General features: G+C 39.1%; 1 protein-coding gene across 3 annotated transcripts in view; it reads left to right on the forward strand.

Moving 5' to 3' along the window:
• The window catches only part of usp47 (ubiquitin specific peptidase 47), a 153,823-nt gene that overhangs the window by 111,251 nt on the left and 15,068 nt on the right, over positions 1-27,504 (forward strand). For all 3 annotated transcript variants that reach the window (XM_060838995.1, XM_060838998.1, XM_060838997.1), the window contains 8 exons: positions 1,163-1,275; positions 4,958-5,062; positions 5,478-5,685; positions 6,440-6,555; positions 8,799-8,918; positions 10,959-11,739; positions 20,799-20,974; positions 24,244-24,324. In XM_060838995.1, coding sequence (XP_060694978.1) covers positions 1,163-1,275; positions 4,958-5,062; positions 5,478-5,685; positions 6,440-6,555; positions 8,799-8,918; positions 10,959-11,739; positions 20,799-20,974; positions 24,244-24,324 — 1,700 coding nt within the window. The remainder of the gene's footprint in view (positions 1-1,162; positions 1,276-4,957; positions 5,063-5,477; positions 5,686-6,439; positions 6,556-8,798; positions 8,919-10,958; positions 11,740-20,798; positions 20,975-24,243; positions 24,325-27,504) is intronic.

Consider the following 27,504-nt stretch of genomic DNA (forward strand, 5'->3'; position numbering starts at 1 on the left):
CGTGCCACATGTGTAAATGTGCAAACTATTGATATAAATAGAAGCCAAACCTGGTGCTTGAAATCCTTGTTGTGAGGCTTTGAACTTTGTAATATAAAAGTTGATTTTCACTTCTGCCTTTTTAAATTCCAACTACAAAGCTTGTGCAAATAAGAATAGAGATGAAAGGTACAAAAATGAACTCCATTGGTGCTTTGTTATATAATTCATGTAGAATCACTGTTAGGAAGGATACTTGAATTGATTGCAAGCACCACTGTGACTTGATTTAGTTTTAAATTATCACTGAGGTTTAAATTTTGGAAAGGACAGAGTCAGAAAAGACTACCCAGCCCCTCAATAGAAGTTGCTGGAAAAGCTCAGCCAGTTTGGCAGCATCTGTGAAAAGATGTCAGTTAACTTTTTGGGTCATGTGACACCTCCTCAACTGATGGTAGCTAGGAAAATGTCGGTTTGTATGCAGAAGATGGAGTGGGGTTAAGGAGTAAACAATTGGCAGGGATAGAGGCCAAAGAGAGAGAAGAACATTTGGATAGGGCAGCTCTACTCCCACTCTTTAACCGTTAGCTAAGATTTTGAAATGGGGTCATAGATGGAAAATGTTTGGGAAGCACTTGTTTTAGGGTTAAATTATAGAGAGTCTAATTTGTGTATTATGTCAATAATGTGCACTATTTCCTTAGTACATCGCGTGAACAAAGTCAAATATTGAGACATATCTAGATAATGATATTTTCAGCGAAACGACGAAAATTTTACTCAAAAAGAAGTTTGGTGTATGCAAATTGTCTGCCCTCTTTTCTACCTTATGACTGACTACACTTCAGAAATATTTTTGTCGACTGTAAAGCACTTTGTGGTTTCTCAAGATCATGAAAAGCATAATATAAATGCAAGGTTTTCTGTTTTTTTATGGTCATGCCAGGGTCCATTGTCATCACTTGGGATTTGTGCTTCATCCCTCTGGCTACTCACCTTAGGTCCCAATATCTTCACATTCTTCCACACTGCACTATATTGAGTGCGCAATCATTAACTTGATTTAAATTCTTTATGCAGTAATGGTCCATAATGTAAACCATGAACTAAGAATAGTGCCATAAAATATTTAGCTTTTTGTTTTTCTTTTAAAGTATAGTGGCTATTTTTTGTTCATTGATAGAGTTCTTGGAGGTTCATGAATTTCCTGAGCACATCAAACATCTAGTCCAGAAGGAGAAAGAAACAGAAGAACAAGAGAAAAGGCAGCGGGAAATTGAACGCAACACTTGCAAGGTATAGTGCATAGTCAAGTTCAAATATAACTCTCCATTGGTCCTAGTGATGACGCACTCACATTTTATAGTTTCATGTTCTAAGTGACTGATTTGCTCCTTAGTTATTATATGTCTGCTTTTTTAAAACATTTGAGAGGCTGTGATTTGAGTCGTCATGTCATCAAAGTACAACAACAACTATACAAATTTAGAAACCACTTTTTAGTATAGAAATGCATCAGAATGAACTGGACTGGAGCTTTATCAAACTAAACACTGTGTCATAGTGTGATAATACAATAGGTAGCCATTAGGCTTGGTCAAGTGGACAGGGGCTTTAAGAGGTATCTTAAAGGCAGCGGCTAGGTTTATGTTGAGCCTTGGGAGATGAACACATTAGAATCAGAGTGTCCTTCATTGTCATGTATACTCAAGTACAGGAGTACAGTGAAAAGTTTTATAATATTCTCTGTTATGGTGCCATCTTGGGTACAAGTACCTAGGTACAAAGCTTAATTGCAAAAAAGGAATAAAAAAAGTAGTTTCATTACCTTACAGTAATTCGTAGCATTAAAAAATAAGACATAGTTAAAAGGGTCGACATTACAGTCCAATAAACAAATTACATTGCAGTAGCTCAATGTAGGGGCTTCCACGTGTGGTCTGACTGCCTGCGCCAGACCTAGTCCAACGGCCATCCCTGTTCTGCTCCAAGCCTCCAGTCTGCTCCACACCAGCTCTTAGCTGCTCCAAGGTACGTTTTCTCTGTGACTTACTCCCTGCACTGGCCTTTGCCTAGGACAACTGTCCCGCTCCAGGACCACTGCCCACCAGCCTCTGCTTCAGAGCTTGCCAGCTCCTCCATTCTCCTCCATGTATGTCCAAGTCATTAGTTGGAAAAGAATGAAGTAGAAAGGGTGAGAAAAGGAAAAGAATGGGCAGTGCAGAGCAACTCCGGCTGCAATGTCTTACTCTGCCGCCGTCTTGCTGGAATGGTGGCCAATGATGGAGCAATTAAAAGTGGGAACATGCAAGTGACCAGAGTTGAAAGAGTGCTGTGGAGGTTTGTAGTGATGGGTGGGATTACAGGTGCCTGCTCACTGATGTCAGCACAAGCATGAAAAACATATCTCTCCATGACTATTTCTCTGCATTAGCATCTGATTCTGAAATAATGAACTGCTACAAGTCAACCTTCCACCAACACTTTAGATCTAAACACAGCAGTGCTGTAAAATGCAGTCATGAGTGATGATGGACAGTTGAGCTGAGGAGGTGGCACCATAAACACATTCTCAAAGATGGGGCAACTGAACCCCACGGTACTAAAGAAAGAATGCAAGCAGTCAACAGCGATGATCTATCCGTGCATTCTCCAAAAGTCCCCAGACAAATGCTCCGTCATTTTTCTCAGACAGTCACTTGGGATCAAGGATGACTTACTTACACTCTGAAGTTGTGGGTCCTGAATTGAACAAAATAGTCCAATGTTGGAATTGCACACTCTGTCACAGTTGGGGCAGGTGGGATTTGACAGATGGGTGGGTGGGATGCTCACGTTTTCACATATTGCTTCCCCTGTTTATCAGAGATGCTGAAAATAATTGGCACCTTCAGATAGCTCTGTTTTGAGCGGTTTTGGGTAAGAGCTTGCCATGAATTGGTGGAGATGTTGAATTTTTTTTCGGGTAGGTCAACTCTATTCACTTACATAAAGTCAAGTAATCGTGAAGGCAGTAGATGGCAAAGCTTAGAATCTACAGCAACATCTTGTAATAATCCAGTTGGCTGGACAGCTAGTTTGTGATGCAGTGTAACACCAACTATGTGGATTAATTTCCCACACTGCCTGAGGTTACAGTGAAGGATTGTCCTCCTCAACCTCACTTGTGCTTTAGGCTTTTAACTGTCGAATTTAAGCCATTACTCATCTCTGAGGAGGGAATAATGCTACAATTTGGGATGAAATGGCCTCTTTACCTATCAATACTGAAGTTTCATCCTCCACTCATAGTAAATTATTCAGGCATAATTGCAACCTTGGCATTTGCCCAACAAAATCGAAAATTAGTCAGTATATACTGTCTAGAAAAAGTAGGAGATATCCCACCTGGCCAGTTACTATCTCAACAATTTATAAGCAATCAGCAGCAAAGTGACAAAAGGTAACATTGATCATGTTATCAAACATTATCTTTTTCTTTGTTCATTCAAAGGATATTGTCATCACTGGCTAGAGCAGCATTTATTGTCCATTCCTAATTACCCTGGAGAAGTAACGTTGAGCTGTCAACTTTAACCACTGCAGTCCTTTGGGGTGTACCTCCACCCACAGTGATGTTAGGAAAGGAGTTCTCAAATTTTGACATTGTTATACTGAAAGAACAGTGATGCAGTTCCAAATCAGATGATATGTGACTTGGAGGAGAACTTGCAGGTGGTGTTCCCATGCACTGTCTGCCCATGTCCCCTTAGTCTTCAGATTTGGAAGTTGCTGTCAAAGAACGTGTTAGTGCAAGACACAATGTAGAGGTGTTACTGTTACCACGATATATTGATGGTGAAGGGAGTGAATATTAAATGTGTTTGGGGTACCAGCTAAGTGTTTGTTCTGGATGGTGTACAACTACTTTTTGTTGTTGGAGTTGTACTAATTCAGGACTTGGAAAGTATTCCATCACACTTCTGACTGGTGCCTTGTAAGATGGACAGACACTGGAGAGATGGAAAGGAAAATTGGAGTTTCAAGCTTCTAACTTAGTCTTGTAACTAAGTATTTGCAAGGCTTGGCCAGTTTAGTTTTTGGGCAGCAGTAATCCCCAGAATGTTGATAGTGGAGGATTCAATGGTAGTAATGCCATTGAAAGTTTATGGCTAATTATAATCTCTCTCATTGGAAATGGTCATTGCCTGACAGTTGTGTGGTGGGTGAATATTACCTGCCATTTAGTAACATAAGCCTGGATGTTGTCCATCTGCAGCAAGTCCTAGATATATGACTTTCTGATGAAGAGAAGATCATTGATGAAGCATCTGAAGTTGGTTAGGCCAAGGAATGCTGAGGAGCACCTGCAAAGAAGTCCTTGAGCTGAGATGTCTGACTTCTCACAGCCACAATCATCTACCTTTTGTGTTGGATAGATCTTCAGCACAAAGCTTTCACTCTGATTCCTACTAACTTCCGTTTTCCTAGGAGTCCTTGATGCTGTAGTCAGTCATGCCTTGATGGCAAGGGCAGTTGATGGCCCCTTACATCTGGAGTTCAGGTCATTTGTGCATGTTTGTACCGAGGGGAGGTGAGGAGCTGAGTGTCTTTAGCAGAATCCAAACTGCATCAGTGCATAGGTTATACCTTTGCAAGTGCTACTCAATAGCACTTTGGATAGTCTCTTCCATCATTTCACTGATCAAGAATAGTATTAGAGGATGGTAAGTGACACTGTTGGATTTTACCTTCTTTTTGCGAACAGGACAATTTTCCACATGGTTGGGTTGTTGTTGGTATTGTAGCTGTATATAATAGCTTGGCTTGGAGCACAAGTCTTCACAAATGTTAGAATGTTGTCAAGGCTCAGCCTTTGCAGTATCCAGTGACATCAGTTGTTTCTTGATAACGCATTAGAATGACCTTAGAATTTTGACTATTTCTCAAATTATACAGTTTCCAAGTGGATACCTTCAAAACTATCTTTCTTTCATAGATCAAGCTGTTCTGCATGCATCCAGTGCGGCAGGTAATGATGGAAAACAAACTGGAGGTACATAAGGACAAAACATTGCAAGAAGCTGTAGAGATAGCATACAAGGTATGTGGATTTGAAGGAGTATTTCCAGATGACTAGATACCATTCGCTGGATAGGATTTAAAAGGGGAAAAATGTTTCATCTGATATATAGATCAATCATTAGAGGTGATTGGGAGGTGTGATGAGGACCAATTACTTACTCTTAGGTGAGCGAAAAAGATGCTGGCAGTTGATTCCAGTAAATAATTTTCAAGGGACTTGGTACAGGTTCTTAAGGATGAAAAAGTTAAAGCTTACAGATTTTTAACAAAAAGAAAGATGTGGGGTTACATTCAACATGCGAGGGTATCTGGCCACGTTTAAGTCTCCTTTTTAAGGCTTGTCTTGGTTTCTTGTGATCCTTCCTATTATAACATTGGTATTTATTATGTATGAATAGTTAGTGACAGCTTTTGTTTCTGTCTCCTGTTCGAAGCTCATGGATTTAGAAGATGCAGTTCCACTTGACTGCTGCCGGTTGGTCAAATATGATGAGTTTCATGATTACTTGGAGCGTTCTTATGAGGGAGAAGAGGATACCCCAGTGGGGCTGCTTCTGGGTGGAGTTAAGTCATCATATATGTTTGACTTACTCCTGGAAACAAGACAACCTAATCAAGCATTTCAACCATACAAATCAGGGGGTAAGTTTTTTTTGAGTGGCAGGAAAGAAAGGTAATTTTAATTTAAAAAAATTTGTATTTATTAATTACATTTGCAATAATGTGACTTTATAATTAAGATTCAGTTTTATGGTACTATCATCAAATTTGTCTGACTGTATACCAACAACAGCATCCCTTAAGTACTACCTTCAGACGTTGCAGCACTTCACTGCTGTTACTATAGCAATCCAAATCTATATCACGAATGCCTCCCTAACGGCCAATACACCCTTGGTTCTGTCAACGTGACAGCACAAGGATCCCCTGATGCTGCTCCTCAGTCAGTGCAGCACTGTCCAATCAATACCCTTCTCGCAATGATGTGCTCTCTGAGCACTATTCTTCTAGGACTGGACCCTCTGTTAATACAGCGCTGTCCAGGTGCAACACCTGCTGCCAGCGCAGCACTGTCCAGGTGTGGCGCCTACTGCCAGCTCAGTGCTGTCATCAATGCAGTTCTATCCTGGTACTGCTGCTTCAACAGTACAGAGCTACCTAAACACTCTTTCTCTGTCCCAGGAGCACAGCACTAGCCTGTGCCCAAGACCGGCCTTTTGGTCTGGATCGCATCCTTGAGTCTGTAGTGCACCCAAGTCACCTGATAAATGCTACAGAATAAATCAAGTCAGGACCATGACTCAGTACCCAGGCCACAAGACAGTTTGATCAGTGTCAGAAAAAAAATATTATTGTTGTTTTGTCCATCTCATATTGATCCATTTGTTTTCTTTAGAAGTGATGGTGAAAGTGCATGTAGTTGACCTAAAAACAGGATCTCTGGTTCCACCCATCAGCATCCGCGCTTACCTTAATCAAACAGTAACAGAGTTCAAGCAGCTCATTTCCCAGGTAGGAACATAAGCAGTGAGTGTTGTTTCATGTGCCAATTCCTTCAGAACTGACTATGCAAAAGCAAGTGAAGGCAAAAGTATGAATATTGTAATTGGATTGTTTATTGATTTGCACTGAGCTGCTCAATAGAGAAACAGGAACCTGGTAAATGGTGTACATTTTGGTAAAGCAAATTTAAAAAACCCTGAAAATAGGATAATATGGTGAAACAAAAATTCATTTCTGTTGAAAAGGTCAACCAAAAATTGCAGGCATAGAAATCCTAAAAAGAAAAAGGAGAATGCTGGAATTCGTTACTCCCAAGAGAGCAAAATCACAGGTCAACACTGCAATTAATGTAATTTTTTGGAATTGCTTTCCATGTCTGGTGCTTGGACGCTAGTGTGTGAATTTCCTGTTTTCATATTTAGTGCTCACCAATATGGTAGCTGATATGGTTACCTGTCTTTTTTTTCATTTCACCCTTGCCTGACCTCATTGAGAGTGGACTGTAAACAGAGTTGACTCAAATTCTGAGCCAAGGCTGTTGGAATTAACTATTATATTCACCAACAAAAATGCATTTTTCACTTTTGAATTAAATCTTTGCTTCCTAATTGAAAAGATTAGTCCTTAAATCAGTACTGAGCATTTGCAGAAATAGTTGAAATTCCAAATATTATTTATGCAGGAGCCAACATATACACTGCTTCCTCTTTTTGATTCCATTTCTCTAACTGAAACACACACCTGGTTTTAGTAAATAAATGATGGATACCATTTAGACTTGAGAAGTCTTCAAAAGCCTTCAAAACTCAAGCTACCATTGCTTTTCTTAAAATATGATCAGATGCCTTTCAGCAGCAGCATCACTGACCCACCCACACATTCACCATCTCTATCTCTCTCAAACTCTCTTCTCTCCTATCCAGGTCCTCAATGCCATGTTAATTTGTTTCTTGTCTGATTTTCACCTTAATTTTCAAGAAAACCGTCTTCTCAGTGATCTACCTGCTACCCCATTACCATTTAATTTAGATAACTTTATGGAATAAACTAATGGATAATCACACAGTATTTAATTCAGTGCAAGTATATTGTGTATTAGAGTCAGAGTTATAAAGCATGGAAACAGACCCTTCAGTCAAACCCATCCTGCCAACTTGATACCCTAAACTATATTCTTGAAAAAATCTGAACTTCTCACCTTACTCTATTCAGGACAATTTGCATGAAAATCCAATGTAAATGGAGGACAATTTTAAAAAAAAACTCTAAGCAAAGAGAATCCTTTTGGTTAGCAAGTGGACTCTACTTGGTAGATGTCAGGAACATCACAGTCTGTTGTACCTGTAATGATGTCATTGCTAGAGCAATCTTTGTCCAGTGTGTGGCGCTCTGAGCATTCACATAATTAATTTAAAACTCATCAACAGAACAATTTATCCAGTGTTTTGAAAATAATATGATTAATTTTGCTTTAGTATGTTTCACATGTTAATATAAGCATTTATATCAGCGAAGTTGGAAACTGACTTATTTTTATGTCTAGTTTTATCAGTCTGATCAATTACTTGTGTAATTTCATTGTTAATATACCTAAGTAATTTCATAAGCAATGAATGTTTCTCACTTGATTGTCTAACAGTAAATGCTCCTTATAACTCGAATCATGTTGAACAAGATAAAAAAAAATGCCAATTTGACAATGATCTTGAAATATTTTCTGAAAATGCATGTATCTTGGAACGTTTTGACCTCCATTACTAAATAATCAGCCACTTTCATACCTCAGATGATGTTGGCTCTCAAATGAGTAACTCTTGAAGCATAATAGTTTGAGTTTGAACGTATTCCTTTTGACCAGAGCACAATGTAGTAGTGTGCATCAACATTTTATTATTTTTGCTAAATATGCATGACTCTGTGTAGATGTAGCTGTTCACATCTCAAAGGTCTTCCAACAATGTGGTCAATTAAAACTTACAATGTAGTTTCCAATATATTACTGCATTGTGTGCATTATGTCAGAATAAAATCTAAAGTTTTCAAATAAACTAACCAGTTTTTCTTGAGAGCCCCACAGGTGGGGTGTAGGCTAAGGGACAGAATTCTTATGTCACATTCCTCAACTGATATCATTCTTGGAATCACACGTCAAAGAATGATAAGAAATTGTGGGCTTTTCCTCTGCTTTAAAAGAATGTGCTGTTCTGAAAAACTATTACTTGATAGGGACCATGTCCTCTGTTTGATCCTAGGCCACGGGACTCTCCTTTGAGACAATGCGCATCGTACTGGAACGTTGTTGCAATGATCTGCGGTTGCTTTCTGTACCAAACAAAACACTGAAGGCAGAAGGGTTCTTCAGGAGTAATAAGGTGAGCTCAAAAAGTGAATTTTGCAATAGATGGGTGAGTAGCATATTGCAGAACTACCTGGAGGGAGCTTAGCTGCTGCAGTTGTTCTGGTGATGAATCAAAATTTTAAACAATTCCATTTTAATACCAGTAAAACAGGTACAGTAACTTATCAGAGAACCTCATAAATGTTACAGCGGAGGACAAGGCCATTTGACTCATTATGTCTGCATCAGCCCTCCAAGTGAGCATTGTGATTTTCCCCATACCCTTTCTCGTCTTTTCTATTTAAATAATTATCCGATGCCCTCTGGAATTTCTCAAATGAACCTGTCTCTATCATGCTTCCAGGAAGTTCATTCCAGATCCATATCACTCTGAGACATCATTATATCTTGAGTTGCTTCAAGTTGAAATCATTGGCTTGGAGATGGATAGTGGTTCCTGGAGATGACACTCACAACACTTTCACAGTCTAGGATGCACATGAATGTTTTACAATCCAATTGCTTCACTGGCAAATCACTTTAAATTTGTCCTTCTCATCTTGATCTTTTGATAAGTGAGAATAGTTCTCCCTATCTCAACACTCCAACCCCCTGGTGATTTTGAACATTTCTACCACATCTCGTTTTAGCCTTTTTTATTTTGCGAAGAGCAGTCCCAACCCCTTCAAATCTATCATACTCATCAACCCACCTTTTCTATGTGACTTCTAATGCTATACTAAATAATTATTTCTAGAAGCTTCCCTCCTCTGAAGTTAAACTTATTTCTAATTGCTGAACTATCCTACAACCTTTTTACAGGACATGATGTTTTCAATTCTCCAATCTTTTGGCACTGCCTCTGAGATTAGGAAAGGCTGAAAGTTTATTGCCAGTGCTCCTTGCAATTTCTCACTACCTGCCATATCCTTGGAACATGATTTTAGTGTTATGCAAGCTGCAATGTAAAATTAAGTTATGAAATGTTGTGGTTCTGTTCGCCGAGCTGGAAGTTTTTGTTGCAAACGTTTCATCCCCTGGCTAGGAGACATCATCAGTGCTCTGGAGCCTCCTGCGAAGCGCTTCTTTGATGTTTTTTCCGGAAGAAACATCAAAGAAGCGCTTCGCAGGAGGCTCCAGAGCACTGATGATGTCTCCTAGCCAGGGGACGAAATGTTTGCAACAAAAACTTCCAGCTCGGCGAACAGAGCTACAAATCTTCGCACAAACCTTAAGTTATGAAATGCTGTCTGGCTAAAGGAAGATTTCACATTTTAAACTAAAACAATATCATTAATTTGAGATTAGGTCGGGTGGTAGCTGGTTCCCTAATACACTGAATTATAACCTGTGTTAATAAAAGATCATACACTATTTGAAATACATATTTCTATTCGGGGAGCGTAAGCCGAGCTTTTTCAACCTCTAATCAGAAATGTTCGGAAGGAATAGAGCATTAACTTGAAATCTGAGTTTTGTAGACCATTGAAAATCAAGCCATTCAATATTTTTGTGCTGAATGCACCACAGGCCGCGTGCAAACATGGAAACGAAGACTTGCATTTTATAGCACCTTTTCATGACCTCAGAACATCTCAAAGCACTTTACAGCCTATGAAGTGTCTTAAATGTAATCACTATTGTAGGAAATGGGGTAGACAATTTGTGTAGCATTATTTGAATGATGATCAGATAATTTTAATATTACACAGATTAATATCAGCAAAGCAACGATTTTCTTGTTCTTTAGCAGCATGGGATCTTTTACCTTTGAAAGGCAGTATCTTAGTGCACCACTCCATCCATACTGGCACTGAGGGTATCAATCTGGAGTTAGTGATAAAATCTTGAAAATGAGACATGAGCCCATAACCTTCCACCTCAATGGTGTGAGGGCTACTGAGTGAGCCACATCTGACATCACAATATAAAGCACGTGGAATATAGCATTTTAAAAAGAAATCCATGCAACTTTGAATTTTATGAACATTTCTATTGCCATTAATTTCATTTTCAGTGAGCTTGTATGCCAGTGATTTTAATTCATGCTAACTTGAATTTTAATGTGTTCTAGATATTTGTTGAAAGCTCAGACATCCAGGATAATCAAGTAGCTTTCACTGAGTCACAACTCTGGCATCTACTAGACCAGCATGCCAATACCATTCGACTATATGTTTCATTGCCGGAACAGTCACCAGGGTCTCAAGGACTAAGGTATCATCACCAAAAAGCTGCAGGGGATCCAGGCAGCCAAGAGGACAGCTATGAATGTGCAAAAGGGCCTCTGACACACAGGAAACCTGTGGAAGCCATTTTGGAAGAAAGCACTGAGAAATTGAAGAACTTGTCATTGCTACAGCAACAGCAGTCATCCTGCACTCCAGGGGAAAATGGTGACGGTCTCAAAAGTGGAGAAGGCAGTGATTTTGAAACCATTGAGTCACCATCACAAGAGGCTGACTCCTCAACCTCTGTGGACAATAGGGAACTGGAAAACCGGATTCCCCCCTCTGATCCAGAGACCCCACTCCAGTCAGAGGAACGATCAGATTCTGATGTGAACAATGACCGGAGCACGAGCTCAGTGGATAGTGATATCCTCAGCTCGAGTCACAGCAGCGACACTTTGTGCAATGCAGAAACAGCACCTATGCCCCTGACAAATGGGCTGGACACTCACAGCATTACATACAGCCGCCGCTCAAAGGCTAATGAAGGGAAGAAGGAAACGTGGGATACGGCAGAAGAGGATTCCGGAACAGACAGTGAATATGACGAAAATGGGAAGGCCAGGGGATTGACCCGGTACATGTACTTCAAAGCAGAGCAGTGCACTTCTGAAGATGGATCAGGTGATGGACAAAAAAGCATGTTATATTTCATGTAAGGTGCATATTAAAGGAACTTTAATACATTTATCTTTGCTTGGTAGTAGAATTGCTAACAGCATACTTTTTACCACTATCAATCTCCTAAATAATTCATAATCTGATTTCAAAAAGAGTCAAAGTTCTCTTCAGTCAGGTGACACATGGGTATCTTACTGCCTTTTCCAATTGTTCCATCCCGCATAGTCTGACAGTACTCAGCACAGTAACAGGCTATTCAATTCGACTGTTCATGCTGCTATTTAAACTCCGTATCAGCAATCTGCAACTATTGTCTAACTCCATCACCAAATTCTCCTGGTCTTTGCTCTAGCATGTATTTATTAACTCTGATGACGAGTCATCTGGACTCAAAAAATTATCTTGCACACTCTGTGGATGGTGCATGACCCACTGTGATTTCTAGAGTTTGTTGTTTTCAGTAAAAATTCCAGCATTTGCAGAATTTGTTTTTACATTTATTTATCATGCTCCCTTATGTTCTCAAAGTTTAGAAAAATGGGACCTGACCTTATTGTAATATAAAATGCTTAAAGGCTTTGGCAAAGTGAATGTTGGGAGTTTATTTCTTCTGATTGGAGAGTTTAGAACTAGAGTCAATGGTCTCAGGATAAGGGGTCAACAATCTTGGGCTGAAATAAGGAAAAATTGGATTGTGACTAATTAGAATTTTCTATCCCAGAAGCTCTGTTGTTGAGCATATTCAGGACTGATATAGAGTTTTGGATATCAAGTCCAGAATTGTGGAAGTGAACTGGAAGATTGCAATAATCTTTGACTAATTCAGGCTTGACGGGCTGAATGAAATGCTACTTTCGTATTCTTCTTGAATGCAACTGTGCTATTAGCCTCACTTGTTTATGGCAGCGAATCTCATATTCGCAGGACACTCTGGAGGGGAAAATAATTTCTTCCAAAATCCCAACCAAAATTGTTGGTACCCATTATATAGTGATGACCTCTCTAGTTCTGGGCTCATCAGCAAGTGGAAATGCATCTCCCCTATCCATACTTTTCATATCCTTAATTAAAGATTTCTTATCAGGTTGCCCTCAGGCTTCCCTTTCTGGAGATAAATGCCTCTGTGTTCAATGTTTCCTGATGATATGTATGAGTATCATTCCAAAATCTTGTTTATAGCTTCTGCTTCACCTCAAAGGTACAGTTTGAAGATCAAGACTGTTCATTCTACTTCCTGTGACCTAATCAAAGTGTTGTCCAAATTTCATGTAACTTCTGTTTGCTTTTAAATTGTACCCCCCCCCCCAAGAAGTAAACTCTTTTGTTTCCTTTTTTAATGCCTTATTAATCTGTGACTTTGTGTTTTAAGTATCTGTACTGTCAGTTTCCTCTGTTCCTACCAAAATAACACCCCATCATTCATGTATTAATTTTCTAACTGCCTTCCCAATCTGAAAGTTAATTTGAAATGTTCTCTAAATCACTTTCTGTAGCAATCTCCAAAGCCTTGTGCACCTAGCAGGACTTAAACTTCATTTTTGAAATCATTTGAAATTAAATTTGTCTCAAGTTGAAGGCTGCATTCAATAAGGTTTGATAGTACTTTAAATGTTCACTAAACATGTATTACAGTTCCTTTAATACTTTATAAGAAGTATATGCCAGTCTTTTTACAAAAAAGATTTAATTTATGTTTCTCCCTTCAGATAATGCATTATTCCCAGTCATGTGGTGGGGTGATGCTCAATGATTGATGCTTGCACAGCTGGCTAAGTATTATGTTGTCTTCAAATTTATGGCCTGTAGTTGCCCCACAGTAGGGTGACTGAGATCAGTAACTTAAAGGATGCAATTGCAAGCACAGACAGACATTCTACTATTTTTGCCTACCCCTTGTAGTTCTAATACTCATTTTGCCTACATTATTCCCTATTATTTCTTCAATTATAATCTAACTGCTTGTGGGGGGGGGGGTCGTTCTGTACCTCTGAAAATGAAACATTTGCCACAAAGTGGTGTAGCCAGGATTGCAACTATATCTTCTGTTTTGAGCTATAAGTTGTGTGCAAATTTTGCTTCTGAACCATATCAGTAAATTTATGGCACAGTATGAGGTGCATTTGGAACATCAAAGGCTCCTATTGTGTCAATATAAAGTGGGAACATTTCAAACGGTCTGAGATCAAGCTCTATTTGGAATGCTCACCATTTCCAATGTTATCTATGATTTAATAATTCTTGCAGCATTTCTCAAAAGTACCAGTTTCAAATAACCTGAGTTGTCAACCTGTTCGTAAACCGTGTTAAATGAGCAGTATATTTCTGAGGGCATCCATAGTCTCCCGATGACCTGATGGCCCATCTGCTTTATAATTGGTTATATATGAAGGTGCAACACCTTTATACTTTGTACTTTCGTCAAAATGTAATATGGGCACGCAAGCTATAAATCTCGCCTTATGTATTGTAAGGTTTGTTTTCATACTTTGGTTGCCTATGTCAGTATAAAAATTGAAAGGCATATGAAGTTGGTCATTTTCTACAGGGTTCTCATCTCATCAATGAATTGAAGACTTGAAAACACCTGTAAATCCAGGGATAGCTTTCCCAACAACTGAAAATATCTAGTAATAAAGTTTCTATTTGCCCTATGTACTATGTTCTAATTGCAACAGAATGTTAGACTTTGATATTTTAGAAGCTGACTAGATCATACATGTTGATCACAGGTTACACAGTATTCTGTCCTTGTCCTGATAAAAGTTAATAAAACCAATTCAATATTCCCCCTATAATGTTCCTACATTTAGAGGGATATTTAGACTTTTTAGGCTGTCATACAATCACACTTCTATGTTGAAAGTGTGAATCAGCATGGCTGTCCAAAAAAAGAGTTGGCAATTCACATAAATTGTTATCAGTTTTCCTGGAGTGGTTACGGAGGAACATTTTACAGAATGTCAGTAACTAGAGGGCACGGATTTGCAATTTTTGAGAAGATTTGTAGCTCAGATTGAGATTCAGATTGTAAGTTGCTCGCTGGGCTGGTGGATTACTTGGACATTTCGTCATCAGTTGCTAAGTAACACCAGTGAGCCTCTGTTGAACCTCCAGTGTTGTGGACAAAAGAGCTGAATTCTAGACATGAGAATGACTGCCCTCAATATCAAGTATGACATCAAACAGCCCTAGCAAACCTGGTGTCAGTGGAATTGGGAAATATTCTTCTATGGCTGGAGTCATTAAGTGGCACAAAGGAAAAGCGTTATGGTGATTTAACATCAATATTCTCAGGTACTGAGCATTCTGTGTCGGAGTTTCTCAAGGTAGTATTCTCGGCCCAACCATCTTCAGCTGTCTCATCAATGATCTCCCCTCCATCATCGAGTCAGAAGTGAGAATGTTTGCTGATGATTGTATGATATTCTCAGATACTGAAGCAGTCCATGTCCAAATGCAGCATGACCTGGACAGTACCTAGATCACTGTTCCTTCAATGTTGTTGGGTCAAAATCATGAAACTCCCAAATAGCATTGTGGATGTACCTACATCAAGTGGACTGCAGTGGTTCAAAAAGACAGCTCGCCATCATCACCAGGGATGAGTTATAAATGCTGGTGCAGTCTGTGACACCCACATTCTGTGAATGAATTTTAAAAAGCTTGGATTATACTTTATCCCTCCTGTGTACTCTCATCCAATAAAGGAAAGAATTCCATGTGTTTTCTTTCCCATCTTATTGACCTGCGGTAACACCTTCAAGGACTTATAGACATGCACTCCAAAATCTATCACTTTCTCTATCCCTTTCAAAATCCTCTTAATTTGGTATTGCTTAGCTTGTTTGCCTTTCCCAAATGCATTGCCTCACTTCACTGGATTTAATTCTTCTTACCATTCCTGTGGCCAATATTCGAGTCAAAGCTACAAAAAGTGAAATCTTGGTCGGAATTTATTTTTGGAGGGGGTGGGGTGTGGAATGGGAGGGTCTCATTTTGTTGATTTGGTTTAGGGTTACCCACCCAGTGAATGTAAGAAAACTGGGGGCTTATCTGGGATTGATTTGGTCTGAATTTGCTTCCCATCCATAGTGTTTCTACCTCATGGAGCAATGCTCGCATTATCTCCAGTGACTAAACAAAGCAGATCTGAACCCAATTGATATTTATTTCAGCTAAGAGTTATGTGCAAGCATTACATTCTTTAAACACGTCAGTGTCTCACCTGACATTAAGCTGCAACGCTAATACAACACGGTTCCAGTTGCATGTGAACCTTCAAGAGGTCTGAGGCAAGGAGGAATGTGAAATCTTTATCTTCTCAGGCCACATGCGATGATGTAAGAATGATGATGTAATCATGTTTCTTAAATGCATATTGACTATGAAACATAGCACCATTCCCTTTTCCAAAGACAAAATTTCATCCCAAACAGATATACCTGGTTGTACGCAGGCATGTGTTGTCAGTTTGATAATGATACAAACAAGTTGAGCAGAGTTTACAAGACTAAACATTTATCTCTTTCTCATTGAGTTCTATTGCTTTTTCAATTTGAGAATTAATGGAATATGTTACCATATGTTTCAAAATCTAAATTTTTTTGAGTAAATAACATTTATTTTCACCCTGTATTTTACCATTATTTCTTTGGCTGAATAAATTATTTTATTGCTTACAACCAAACCTGCGAAACTACTTGCTTACATTTCCAAGAGAGACTACCTGGGGGTCATAACCAAAACAATGTTTGACAGCTCATTCTGATCTGGTGATTATATACATGGGAGAAGAATGCATTAGTCTCTGCATCAATTTGACAACTTTCTGGTTTTGTAACTCAACCTCATCTCACAAACATTATTGTCTTGAGTGTTGTCTGACACACTTTTTGTATGGCTTTTGTGTCATAGAGTCATAGAAATGTACAGCACGGAAACAGACTCTTTGGTTCAACTTTTCCATGCCACCTAGATATCCCAACCCAATCTAGTCCCACTTGCCAGCACCCAGCCCATATTCCTCCAAACGCTTCCTATTCATATACCCATCCAGACGCCTTTTAAATCTTGCAATTGTACTAGCTACCACAACTTCCTCTGGCAGCTCATTCCGTACAGGTACCAATCTTTGCGTGAAAAAGTTGCCTTTTAGGTCTCTTTTCTATCTTTCCCCTCTCACCTCTAGTTTTGGACACCCCCACCCCAGGGAAGAGACTTTGTCTATTTATCTTATCCATGCTCCTCCATATAATATAAGGTCACCCCTCAGCCTCCGACACTCCAGAGAAAACAGTTGGTTAAGAAAAAGGAAGCATCTGTCAGGTACAGGCAAGGTAGATCGAATGAATCCTTAGAGTATAAAGGCAATAGAAGTATACTTGAGAGAATCTGGAGGGCAAAAAGGGGACATGAGGTAGCTTTGGTAAATTGAATTAAGGAGAATCCAAAGGGTTTTTACAAATACATTAAGGACAAAAGGGTAACTAGGGAGAGAAGGGCTCATGCCCGAAACGTCGATTCTCCTGCTCCTTGGATGCTGTCTGACCTGCTGCGTATTTCCAGCAATACTTTTTCAGCTCTGATCTCCAGCATCTGCAGTCCTCACTTTCTCCTAGAGAATAGGGCCCTATAAAGATCAACAAGATGGCCTTTGTATGGAGCCACAGGAGATGGGGGGAGATACGAAATGAGTATTTTGCATCAGTGTTTAATGTGGAAAAGGACATGTAGGAAATGGATAGTGACATCTTGAAAAATGTCCATATTACAGAGGAGGAAGTGCTGGATGTCTTGAAATGTATAAAAGTGGATAACTCCCTAGCACCTGATCAGGTTTACCCTAGAACTCTGTGAGAAGTTAGGGAAGTGATTGCTGTGTCCCTTGCTGAGATATTTGTATCATCGATAGTCACAGGAGAGGTGCCGGAAGACTGGAGGTTGGCTAACATGGTACCACTATTTAAGGAAGTTGGTAAGGACAAGCAGCATCCAACGAGCAGGAGAATCGATGTTTCGGGCATGAGCTCTTCTTCAGGAATGAGGAAAGTGTGTCCTCATTTCTGAAGAATTAAACATGCCTTTTCAAGTTTGTGATTTAAATTCAAATAAGACATTAAGATCTGATTAGTTAGCATTGACAGTGGGGCAGTCTGTAAGGTCTGGAAAAGCAACAAGTAAGTTAAAGCTTTATCAATATTTCCTTCTACAGAGTTTGCATTTCGTAGCCAGTAATGGCTACTCAAAATCATCAAAAAGTCTCAATGCAATTAAATTCAATCCATAGCAGATAAGCACAAAGAGTTAATTTTCTATGTAACAGCAAAGATTTCTTTTCTCTCTGTGACTGCCCCGCTTGCAAGGAGTAATAAGAATCCATTATAATTGGCAGCATCTAACCGTTAATCACAAAGTTTTTGACAGTATCAAGTTTTGTTTCAGGGTCAGAATCAAACACTGTCATTAATTTCACAAGGGAACGGCTGTGAATGTTATCACTTGGTGTCCTGTTCACACAGATTCACTGATGCTAAGGCAAATGTTCTTAATTGTCTTTTAGCATTCTGTTATCACTTGGTGAGCCCAGGTTGTCCCTATCTTTTGCATTCTGAGCCTTCCTACCTGTCTATTTTCTATTGCAGTAGATGTGTTCTATAATTCAGCAGTTACATTTTAGTCTAAATGTTTAAAGACAAGTTTTAAGGCTATAGGCTTTCTCATTACTACTGGACAGATCAGATCAGAGGCCGAAATCTGGCTTAAAAATCATTTTGTTTTGGTGATGACAAGGTAGCCCTGGAAATGTAAGGAAGCAGTTTTGCAGGTTTGGTTTTAACAATAAAGCAATTTCTTAAGCCAAAGAAATAGAGAGACAAAAAAACAACAGCATTTATACTCATAACAAAAATTGATTTTTGAAACTCATGGTAGCCTATCCCATTAATTCTGGAATTGAAAAAGCTATAGAACTCATAGAACTAGAAAGAGATAAATTGAGAAGGAAGATAGAAAAGAGAAATTTAAAATGAGGCATGAACTCCGATTGAGCAAACGTGAGTATTGACTGAAGAATCTTTAATTTATGTATGTTGAAGAATTTTCTCTTGGTTTTTACAAATTCTTTGAGAGTATGGGCATTGCTGCCCTAGATCAACATTTATTGCTTATCCCTAAATGCCCTTGAGGATGCCTCTGCTGCAGTCCTTGTGGTGTAGGGTTAGTCACTAAATTTAGTGAGAATGGAGAAGTACTTCATGTCATTTTTTTAAAAAAAAATCACCATTAATTTAAATTGTGTCATAGAACAGTGGACTATGCTGCTGTGTTGGTGCTTTAGTAGGAAAGGCTTCAAAGGTAGGCTTAATATTTTCTTGGGTGTTAATAAATACTGGTCAATGTGACATGGCAACCCTTGACCAGTAAACAAAGCCTAACGGAAGGGAGGAAAGAGAGCCTGTGTGGTTACGGACGTTACGGCAGAGGAAATGGACAAAAAAAAACCTACTGCTGTAAAATGTAAGGAAGTACTGCAACAGTGTCCTGCCATCAAACTCCTGGTATATTGAGAAGTGGAATTCTTTCGTATTTGACCTAAAGAACAGAATATTGTGGAACTGTGGAGCTATGTAATGCCATTTATGCTGAAGGGAATGCTTGTGTAAGATATAGTTATGATGGACCATTTTAAGTGAAATTTTCATGATCATATATATTCAAGTAATCTTGATCTGGTCAAAAAATTGATTCCTGACCTTTGGCCAAAAATCCAAATTCTTTCTTTCTACCACTTGCTCACTAGTGAAGTCAAATTCGCCCTATTGCAAAATATTCATTGACAGAATCAAAGGCAGCTTGTTCATCTCCTTTTCTTCCTCCACATGTCAATGCATTCAGTGAAGTTTGCCATCTCAATGGTATGTGCTGCATTCCCACCTTCTAATATTTGACAAAATTACATCAAATGTGCAGCAGCTTGAGAAGCCAAGAAAGTGGGAAGGACTGTTAGCGATTGGAGGAAGCTATCCATGCTGAAGCAAATATGGCTAAACTGAGGAAAGCCTAGGATGTGGCCACAGTAGGAAAATGAAGCTGCAAAATACATCAGTAATAATTGCCAGAATAGAATCTCCACTTCTTGCAGGTCTATCTGAAACTTTGGCCCAAAGCAAGCAAGAACAAAAATGTATAACAGATTTCGAAGCCATCCTACGTGATGTATTAAATTTATGGAGAGGAGCGACAGAAGGCCAACATATTGCATAATTTAAATAAAATTTCAGTCATAAAAATATTACTGGCTACTTTTGGGTGGATGTGGCAAGAATAGTCTCTGACCTCAGAATATGAGGCTGGATTTCAGCCCCTTGCAAATATTACTTGTGTAAAAGTCAACCCTCTATTTTTCTGGCTAAATATTGAGTGTTAGAAATGTGATTTTCACCAGTAAATATAATATAATATGATTTGTCTGTTAACTCTCAATTTGATTTAATTTGAATTCAGGGTTGAAATAAAAACTACAGTAAATGGAATCTTTGGCAATTTCTTCTTTAGGGTTATTTGGTTATTTTGCTCTGTTTTCCCACCACAGAGATTGCAAGCAAATAGACTATTTACCCTGTCACCTAATAAGGTTACAGGTGATCTTTTGTACTCTGTGCTAAATTAGCAACTTATGGAACAAAATATTTTTACTCTGAAGGTTGCTGAAATGGCACTCAAACAAAATCTGGATTAATATTTTTGTTAACCTGTGTTTTCCTGATGCTTGCTAATGCACATCTGCACATTTATTTATCTCAATGCTGACCAGAAGGAGACCGAGTAATACAAATTAGCAGTCTTAAGTCGGGTTAAAAAGTGTCTTTAGTGATAAAAGGTCTCTTGTAGTACTAGTAGTTATGGAGCAGTGTGCTGTTCCCCTGGGATTCTTGTCACTCATGCCTTGAATGATTTTAGTAATCTCTATTTAACTGTAAATGTTTGAAAGTAATTTGATCAAATGAGTTAAAATGAAATTGGGGAATCTATGCCAGGTTTTTATGTTAACTTTGTTCTAACAGGTTTGTTGGTGTTTGTTGATAAACGCATCACACTGGCGGCCTTCAAGCAGCAGTTAGAGCCATTTATTGGAGTTCCATCATCCCAATTTAAAGTCTTCCGGGTCTATGCTAATAATCAGGAGTTCGAGAGTGTTCGATTAAACGAGACTCTTTCCTCATTCTCTGATGACAACAAGGTGAGACATGCACATTAAATACGTGTTAAATCTGTTCATTAAGTGGGTATGAGTGAATCAGGAACTCTTCACAGTGACTAACGAGAAGTGTGTTTATTTACAAGCAAAATGCTTGAGAATGTTAACACTGCAATAAAACGGCAGAAATTGTAAGCATCTGTATAAAGAGAAACGAATTATTTCTTCAGGCTGATGACCATTCAGGAAAATAGGGGCTTCAGAAGTTTTCTTTAAATCAGAATGGTTAAAATCTCTGACATCTAATGTACAGATTAATTGAGAAGATGATCAGTTAGTGATGCTGTTTACTGAGATCCCAGTTTCTCAATGTGATTAGCAGTTAAGGGTAATGGATGGTGATGTGCTGCAGCAGGTTTATAAGTTTAATAGTTTTTGAAAAAGCAATAACTCATCTTTTCTGATACATTATCCCAATTGACGTTGCAACCTATTCCCCCCTCGCAATTGAAACAAGTCCTCAGCTCCTGATCGTCTGCACATTGCATGAACCCTCACCCACAACTTTGACAGTGGCTTTGAGGAGAACCTGCAGATTTAGGTGTTCCCATGTATCTATTGTCTTTATCCTTTTAAAGGTAGTGGTCATGGGTTTGGAAGGTGCTGTCTGTAAAGCCTTGGTGAATTTCTGCATTGTATCCTATAGCAATTCACCAATGCTTCATAGAGCCTAACATCACAGAAATTGACAACATGCATAAAATCATATTGAACTGTTGTGGCTGTCCTAGATCCTTTGAAAAAGTATTTATTCTCTGGAATATCCTGCATATAAATCTGTCTACCCCTCGGATTTAAGGTGCTCCTTGAAACCCATCTTTTGGGTCAAGTTTTTGGTCAGCTGCACTAAATTTGCCTTGTTTGGTAGGTTTTGCTTTGAAATTCTCTTGGAAGCACGTTGGGATGATTAATGAAGTTCTTGTTATAGTTCCAGTGCCCTGCTTTTTCTTAATATTATGTTCCTTATGATGTATCCACCTAACTCACTTTTTAAAAAACGATTATCTGAAAACTCACTTCCCTGTACTTTTTCAGATAGTGTTCCTTAGCTTGGCACCTGAGTGAACAAATTCTTTTTGTGCTTTTTCCAATGACTTGACACCTTCTTGAGGATAATTAGGAATGGGCAGTCAATGCTGGCCTTGCCTGCGATATCCACATCCCATGAATGATTTTTAAAAAAATATTATGACCCAATTCCAAGTGATGATTTTTTTCCCATTTACAATATTAAAGTCTCTTATCTTGAAATGTTTTATTAGCTACGTCTTGTCCCCTTTAGTGTTTCTTCTGTTCAGTGCATTCAAAGTTCAAATTTTAACCCAGCTTTTACAGATGCAGCAGATGCCTGTCAGTAGGTTTCTAACTTGCCTCTTTCCCCAAGTTTGTAAATAATGTGTAGAGCAGAGATTTGTTATATTTTTCATTCATGGGGTGTGGCTATATTTATTGCCCAGCACTAGTTCCTGTTGAGAAGGTTGTGGTGAATTGCTGTATTCTATTTGATGTAGGTAACCTGACAATGCTGCTACAGTGAGAGTTCAGGGATTTTGATGCAGCCGTGCTGAAGGAATAGCAATGCCTTCCAAGTCAGGATGGTGTGTGCCAAAGAGGAAAAATTGAAGATGGTGGTATCCCATGTTTCTAGTGCTTCAGTTGATGTCCAGTGGGTCTGTCTAATTTCATTCCAGTTTGAGGCAGTGGTATTATACAACATTTCGGAAGACAGTTAAGAATCAGCCACATTGCTCTGGGTCTGTAGTCGCATGTCGGCCAGACCAAATAAAGTCAAAAGGTTTCCTTCCCTAAATGTCATTTGTGAACCAGGTGGCCTTTTATGACAATTGACAGTGGTTTCATGGTCATCATTCAATTTTTAATTTTGGATCTTGTTTTTGAATTCAAACTGAATTGCCCCTCAAGTTCTAGAGGCCATCTGAGTTTTTGGAACATTACCTGGATTCTAGTCTTAACAACATTGCCACAATGACATTGTTTTGCATAACCTTCTCCTCAGTATAACATCACTCGTCTGACCAAAGGCCAGATCAGAAAATGATAGAACAAAATTCAAATGCCATCAAGAGGATAATATTTTCTGTAGAGGAAACATGTCATGTTGCTTGTTTTGAATGCACTTGTTGCTTAACTGTTTAGCACTTTAAAAGAATGCAGAAACTAGTTGTTCAAATAAATGTATGAAGTGTAGAGATTTCATCCTGCTTCCATCTTAAAATGTGCCTAATATTACTAAAGTTTTGATACTATAACTGAGCTATATTAAACTGACTTATGAATCCAGTACCATATTGTTTTAGTAAAGATTATTCTTAGTGGAAACCACTATTATGTATCACAGGTAGTGGTGCCTTTGCAGTATGCTTCCTAGCTCAAAAAGGCTAAAAGTCAGTGACCTGCAGTCCAATCAGGAACCCTCTATCAAACTTTCTGCACTGAAACCTCAGACACTAGGGGAATTCCAGAAGGCACCAGCTTGTCAATAATGACTAAAATCATATTTCTCCTTTATGTCGCTATTTCAGAGTTTTTTCAAAAGATCAGCAAATATCTTGAAGGAGTTCAGACACTTCTCATGCCTTCTCATGCCCTTGTAACCCTGCTGCACAGGTTAGTCTTACTCAGGAAAATATGCAAACCTCCAACGATCTAGTCTTGCTCAGTAATAGTTTGCATTTATAGAGTGCATTAAACGCAGTAAAAGCTCTTCACAAGTGTGGAAATTTGGCACTGAACGACATCGACATCAGGGTAGACGACCAAAAGCTAGATTATTGAGGTTTTTCAGGACAGGTTTAAGGAGGGAATTCTAGAGTTTAGAACTCTGACAACTGAAAGTGTGTTTGAGATTTCAGTACAATTTTTGTAAGAAATCAAGTATAGTTAAGTGGTGATGACGGACAATACCAGCAGCAAAATTTTTAACTGAGGCAGCAGAGTTACCCACCATCTATACCTTGACATTATGCAATTGAATGTTTATTGAGATAAAATTATGGATTATTTCACTTTTCACCTTTTCCTAGAGGCTAAGGTGGCAGATCTCCACATGTTCATGCGCAAAAAGGTGCTGTTTGTTGTTCCGCACTGAGGCTAGGAGAAACAAGGCCACTCATCACTTGTTGCACTATTCATAGGAAACCAGTTACAGTCGAGCATGAACATAACTGTGTAAATTTTTGAAGAGTACAGCTGTGTCAAGTTGAAATTAATATTTGAAAATATATCCATAGGTGACTATTCGACTTGGAAGAGCCCTACGGAAAGGAGAATATCGTGTGAAAGTGTACCAACTACTAGTGAATGATCCAGAGGTAATATTGATTAGTTTGACTCAACTACGTTCAATGAGTAATAGGTTTGCATTTAGTCTTTAATCTGTGAAAGCACTAGGATTCCTGGTCAGCTTCTATGTTTCAGTCTCTGCGATAGGCTTGAATCATAAGATCAGAAATAGGAGCAGACCGTTTGGCACCTTGAGTTTGCTCCATCATTCAGGAAGATCAGACCTGATCCTCTGCAGCAGTTTCACTTTTCTGCTTCCTTTCAATAGCCTCAACCTTCCGTCTGAGTTGAGAGTGCTGCCCACTGAGCCATGATGGACAGCTTATGTCAATTAGGTATAGATGAGATAATTTTCCATTCTCTCAAAAAACACTGTTCTTACTGCTTATGCAAGTCGTTATGGCAACTGATCATGTCAGGATTAAATGTTAGATAAGGCTAATAAAGAAATGTGATTTCTGCCTTGTCATGGTATTTGTGGCCATTATTCAAAATCTTATATCCCTCAAACTATATCTTAAGATGTTTTGAATTCAAGCAAAATTTAACTTTGTGTATAAAATCACAGTTCAACAATTATGCAAAAGTTACCTAGTTAATTTTGGTTTTAGATTTCCTGCTTGGGCAGAGAATTGACTGAAGTAACTCCATAAGTAAATATGTAAAGAATTTCCTGTGCAAATTTTCACAACTTTGCTTTTTCAGTGCCATTTGTAACTAAACTTCAAAATATCATTCCATTGTCACTCGGTATTTAATACCGTAAGGGGCTGATAATAGCTGGACACTGTCAAGCAACTTTCACAAATTAAAACTTTTCAGACTAGACAGTTGCTGGTGAACACGGTCTGCTACAGCTTTGTCAGGAGGCATTCCCAAAAGTTAACTTATCAATGGATCAAAAGCAGACATAGTTGGGGAGTAATTGTGTAGATACCAAGGGACAGGGTGCCCTCCTTCCATTCCGCAAATCCCTCTGTTAACCAAGGAAGAAGAATCCACCCCCTTCCAAATATCTTGTGCTGTACTTCAAGTCAGTTTACAGTATAATCTTTGTGACAAATGAACAGCAGCCCAGTTAAGGAGTTTGCCACTAGACTAGCAAAATATGATTTTAAATCCCATCTGTAAATCTAAATCATAGATTATAGAATAATCATTGAACAGTACTGCACAGGAACAAGCCCTTTGACCCACCATGTATGTACAACTGTGATGCCATTGTAAATTAATTCCATCCGTCTGCACGTGGTCCATATCCCTCTGTTCCCTGCGTGTTCATGAGGCCTGTTTAAATACTACTTAAACATTGTGATCGTATCTGCTCCTACAACTTCACCTGGTGTGTTACAGACACCTACCACCCTCTGTGTAAAAAAAAAACAACTTGCTTGGCACATCTGTTTTAAACTTTCTCCTTTTCAGCTTAAACCAATACCCTTAGTATTTGAAATTTCCGCCCTGGGAAAAAGACTCCAAATATCCAATCCTCTCATAATTTGATACATTTCAATCAGGTCACCCCTCAGCCTCCACTGCTGTAGCAAAAACAATCTAAGTTTGTCTAACTTCTCTTGATAGCTTACACACTCCAAACCAGGCAAGATCCTGGTTAATAAAAATAGAAATTGGTGGAGAATCTCAGCAGGTCTGGCAGCATCTATGGAGAGAAATCGATTTAACAGGTCCATTGACCCTTTTTCAGAACTGATGATAGTGAGGAAAAGGTTGTTTATAGAGTCATAGAGACGTACAGCGTGGAAACAGACCCTTCGGTCCAACCTGTCCATGCCAACCAGATATCACAAACCAATCTATCCCACCTGCCAGCACCCAGCCCATATCCCTCCAAACCCTTCCTATTCATATGCCATCCAGACACCTCTTAAATGTTGCAATTGTACCAGCCTCCATCACATCCTTTACCAGCTCATTCCATACACATACCACCCTCTGCGTGAAAATGTTGTCCCTTAGGTCTCTTTTATATCTTTCCCCTCTCACCCTAAACCTATGCCCTCTAGTTCTGGACTCGCCAACCCCAGGCAAATGACTTTGTCTATTTATCCTATCCATGCCCCTCATAATTTTGTAAACCTCTATGAGGTCACCCCTCAGCCTCCGACGCTCCAGGGAAAACAGTCCCAGCCTGTTCAGCCTCTCCTTGTAGCTCAAATTCTCCGACCCTGGCAACATCCTTGTAAATCTTTCTGAACCCTTTCAAGTTTCACAACATCTTTGCGATAGAAAGGAGACCAGAATTGCGCACAATATTCCAACAGTGGCCTAACCAATGTCCTGTATAGCCACAACATGACCTCCCAACTCCTGTACTCAATACTCTGACCAATAAAGGAAAGCATACCAAATGCCTTCTTCACTATCCTATCTACCTGCGACTCCACTACCAAGGAGCTATGAACCTGTACTCCAAGGTCACTTTGTTCAGCAACACTCCCTAGGACCTTACCATTAAATGTATAAGTCCTGCTTAGATTTGCTTTCCCAAAATGCAACACCTCGCATTTATTTGAATTAAACTCCATCTGCTACCTTTCAGCCCATTGGCCCATCTGGTCCAGATCCTGTTGTAATCTGAGGTAACCCTCTTCGCTATCCACTACACCTCCAATTTTGGTGTCATCTGCAAACTTACTAACTATCTCTTATGCTCGCATCCAAATCATTTATGTAAATGACAAAAAGTAGAGGGCCCAGCACCAATTCTAGTGGCACTCCACTGGTCACAGGCCTCCAGTCTGAAAACAACCCTCCACCACCACCACCCTCTGTCTTCTACATTTGAGCCAGTTCTGTATCCAAATCAGTCTCCCATGGGGAACCTTGTCGAAAGCCTTACTGAAGTCCATGTAGATCACATCTACTGCTCTGCCCTCATCAATTTTCTTTGTTACTACTACAAAAAACTCAATCAAGTTTGTGAGACATGATCTCCCACACACAAAGCCATGTTGACTATCCATAATCAGTCCTTGCCTTTCCAAATACATGTACATCCTGTCCCTCATGATTCCTCATGCAGAAGATTGGATGTGGTAGAGTGTAAGGGCTGAATGATAGGTGGACATAGAACACAAAGAGAGAGCAGAACAGCTGGACAGGCAAAGGAGTGAGTAATGGTCAGCCTAGGAGAATGAATACATGTTAATGGAAACTATTAGTGGCTAACAATGGGTAGAGTAGCGACA

Source organism: Hemiscyllium ocellatum, chromosome 18 (assembly GCF_020745735.1).
Source record: "Hemiscyllium ocellatum isolate sHemOce1 chromosome 18, sHemOce1.pat.X.cur, whole genome shotgun sequence".
Classification (NCBI taxonomy): Eukaryota; Metazoa; Chordata; class Chondrichthyes; order Orectolobiformes; family Hemiscylliidae; genus Hemiscyllium; species Hemiscyllium ocellatum.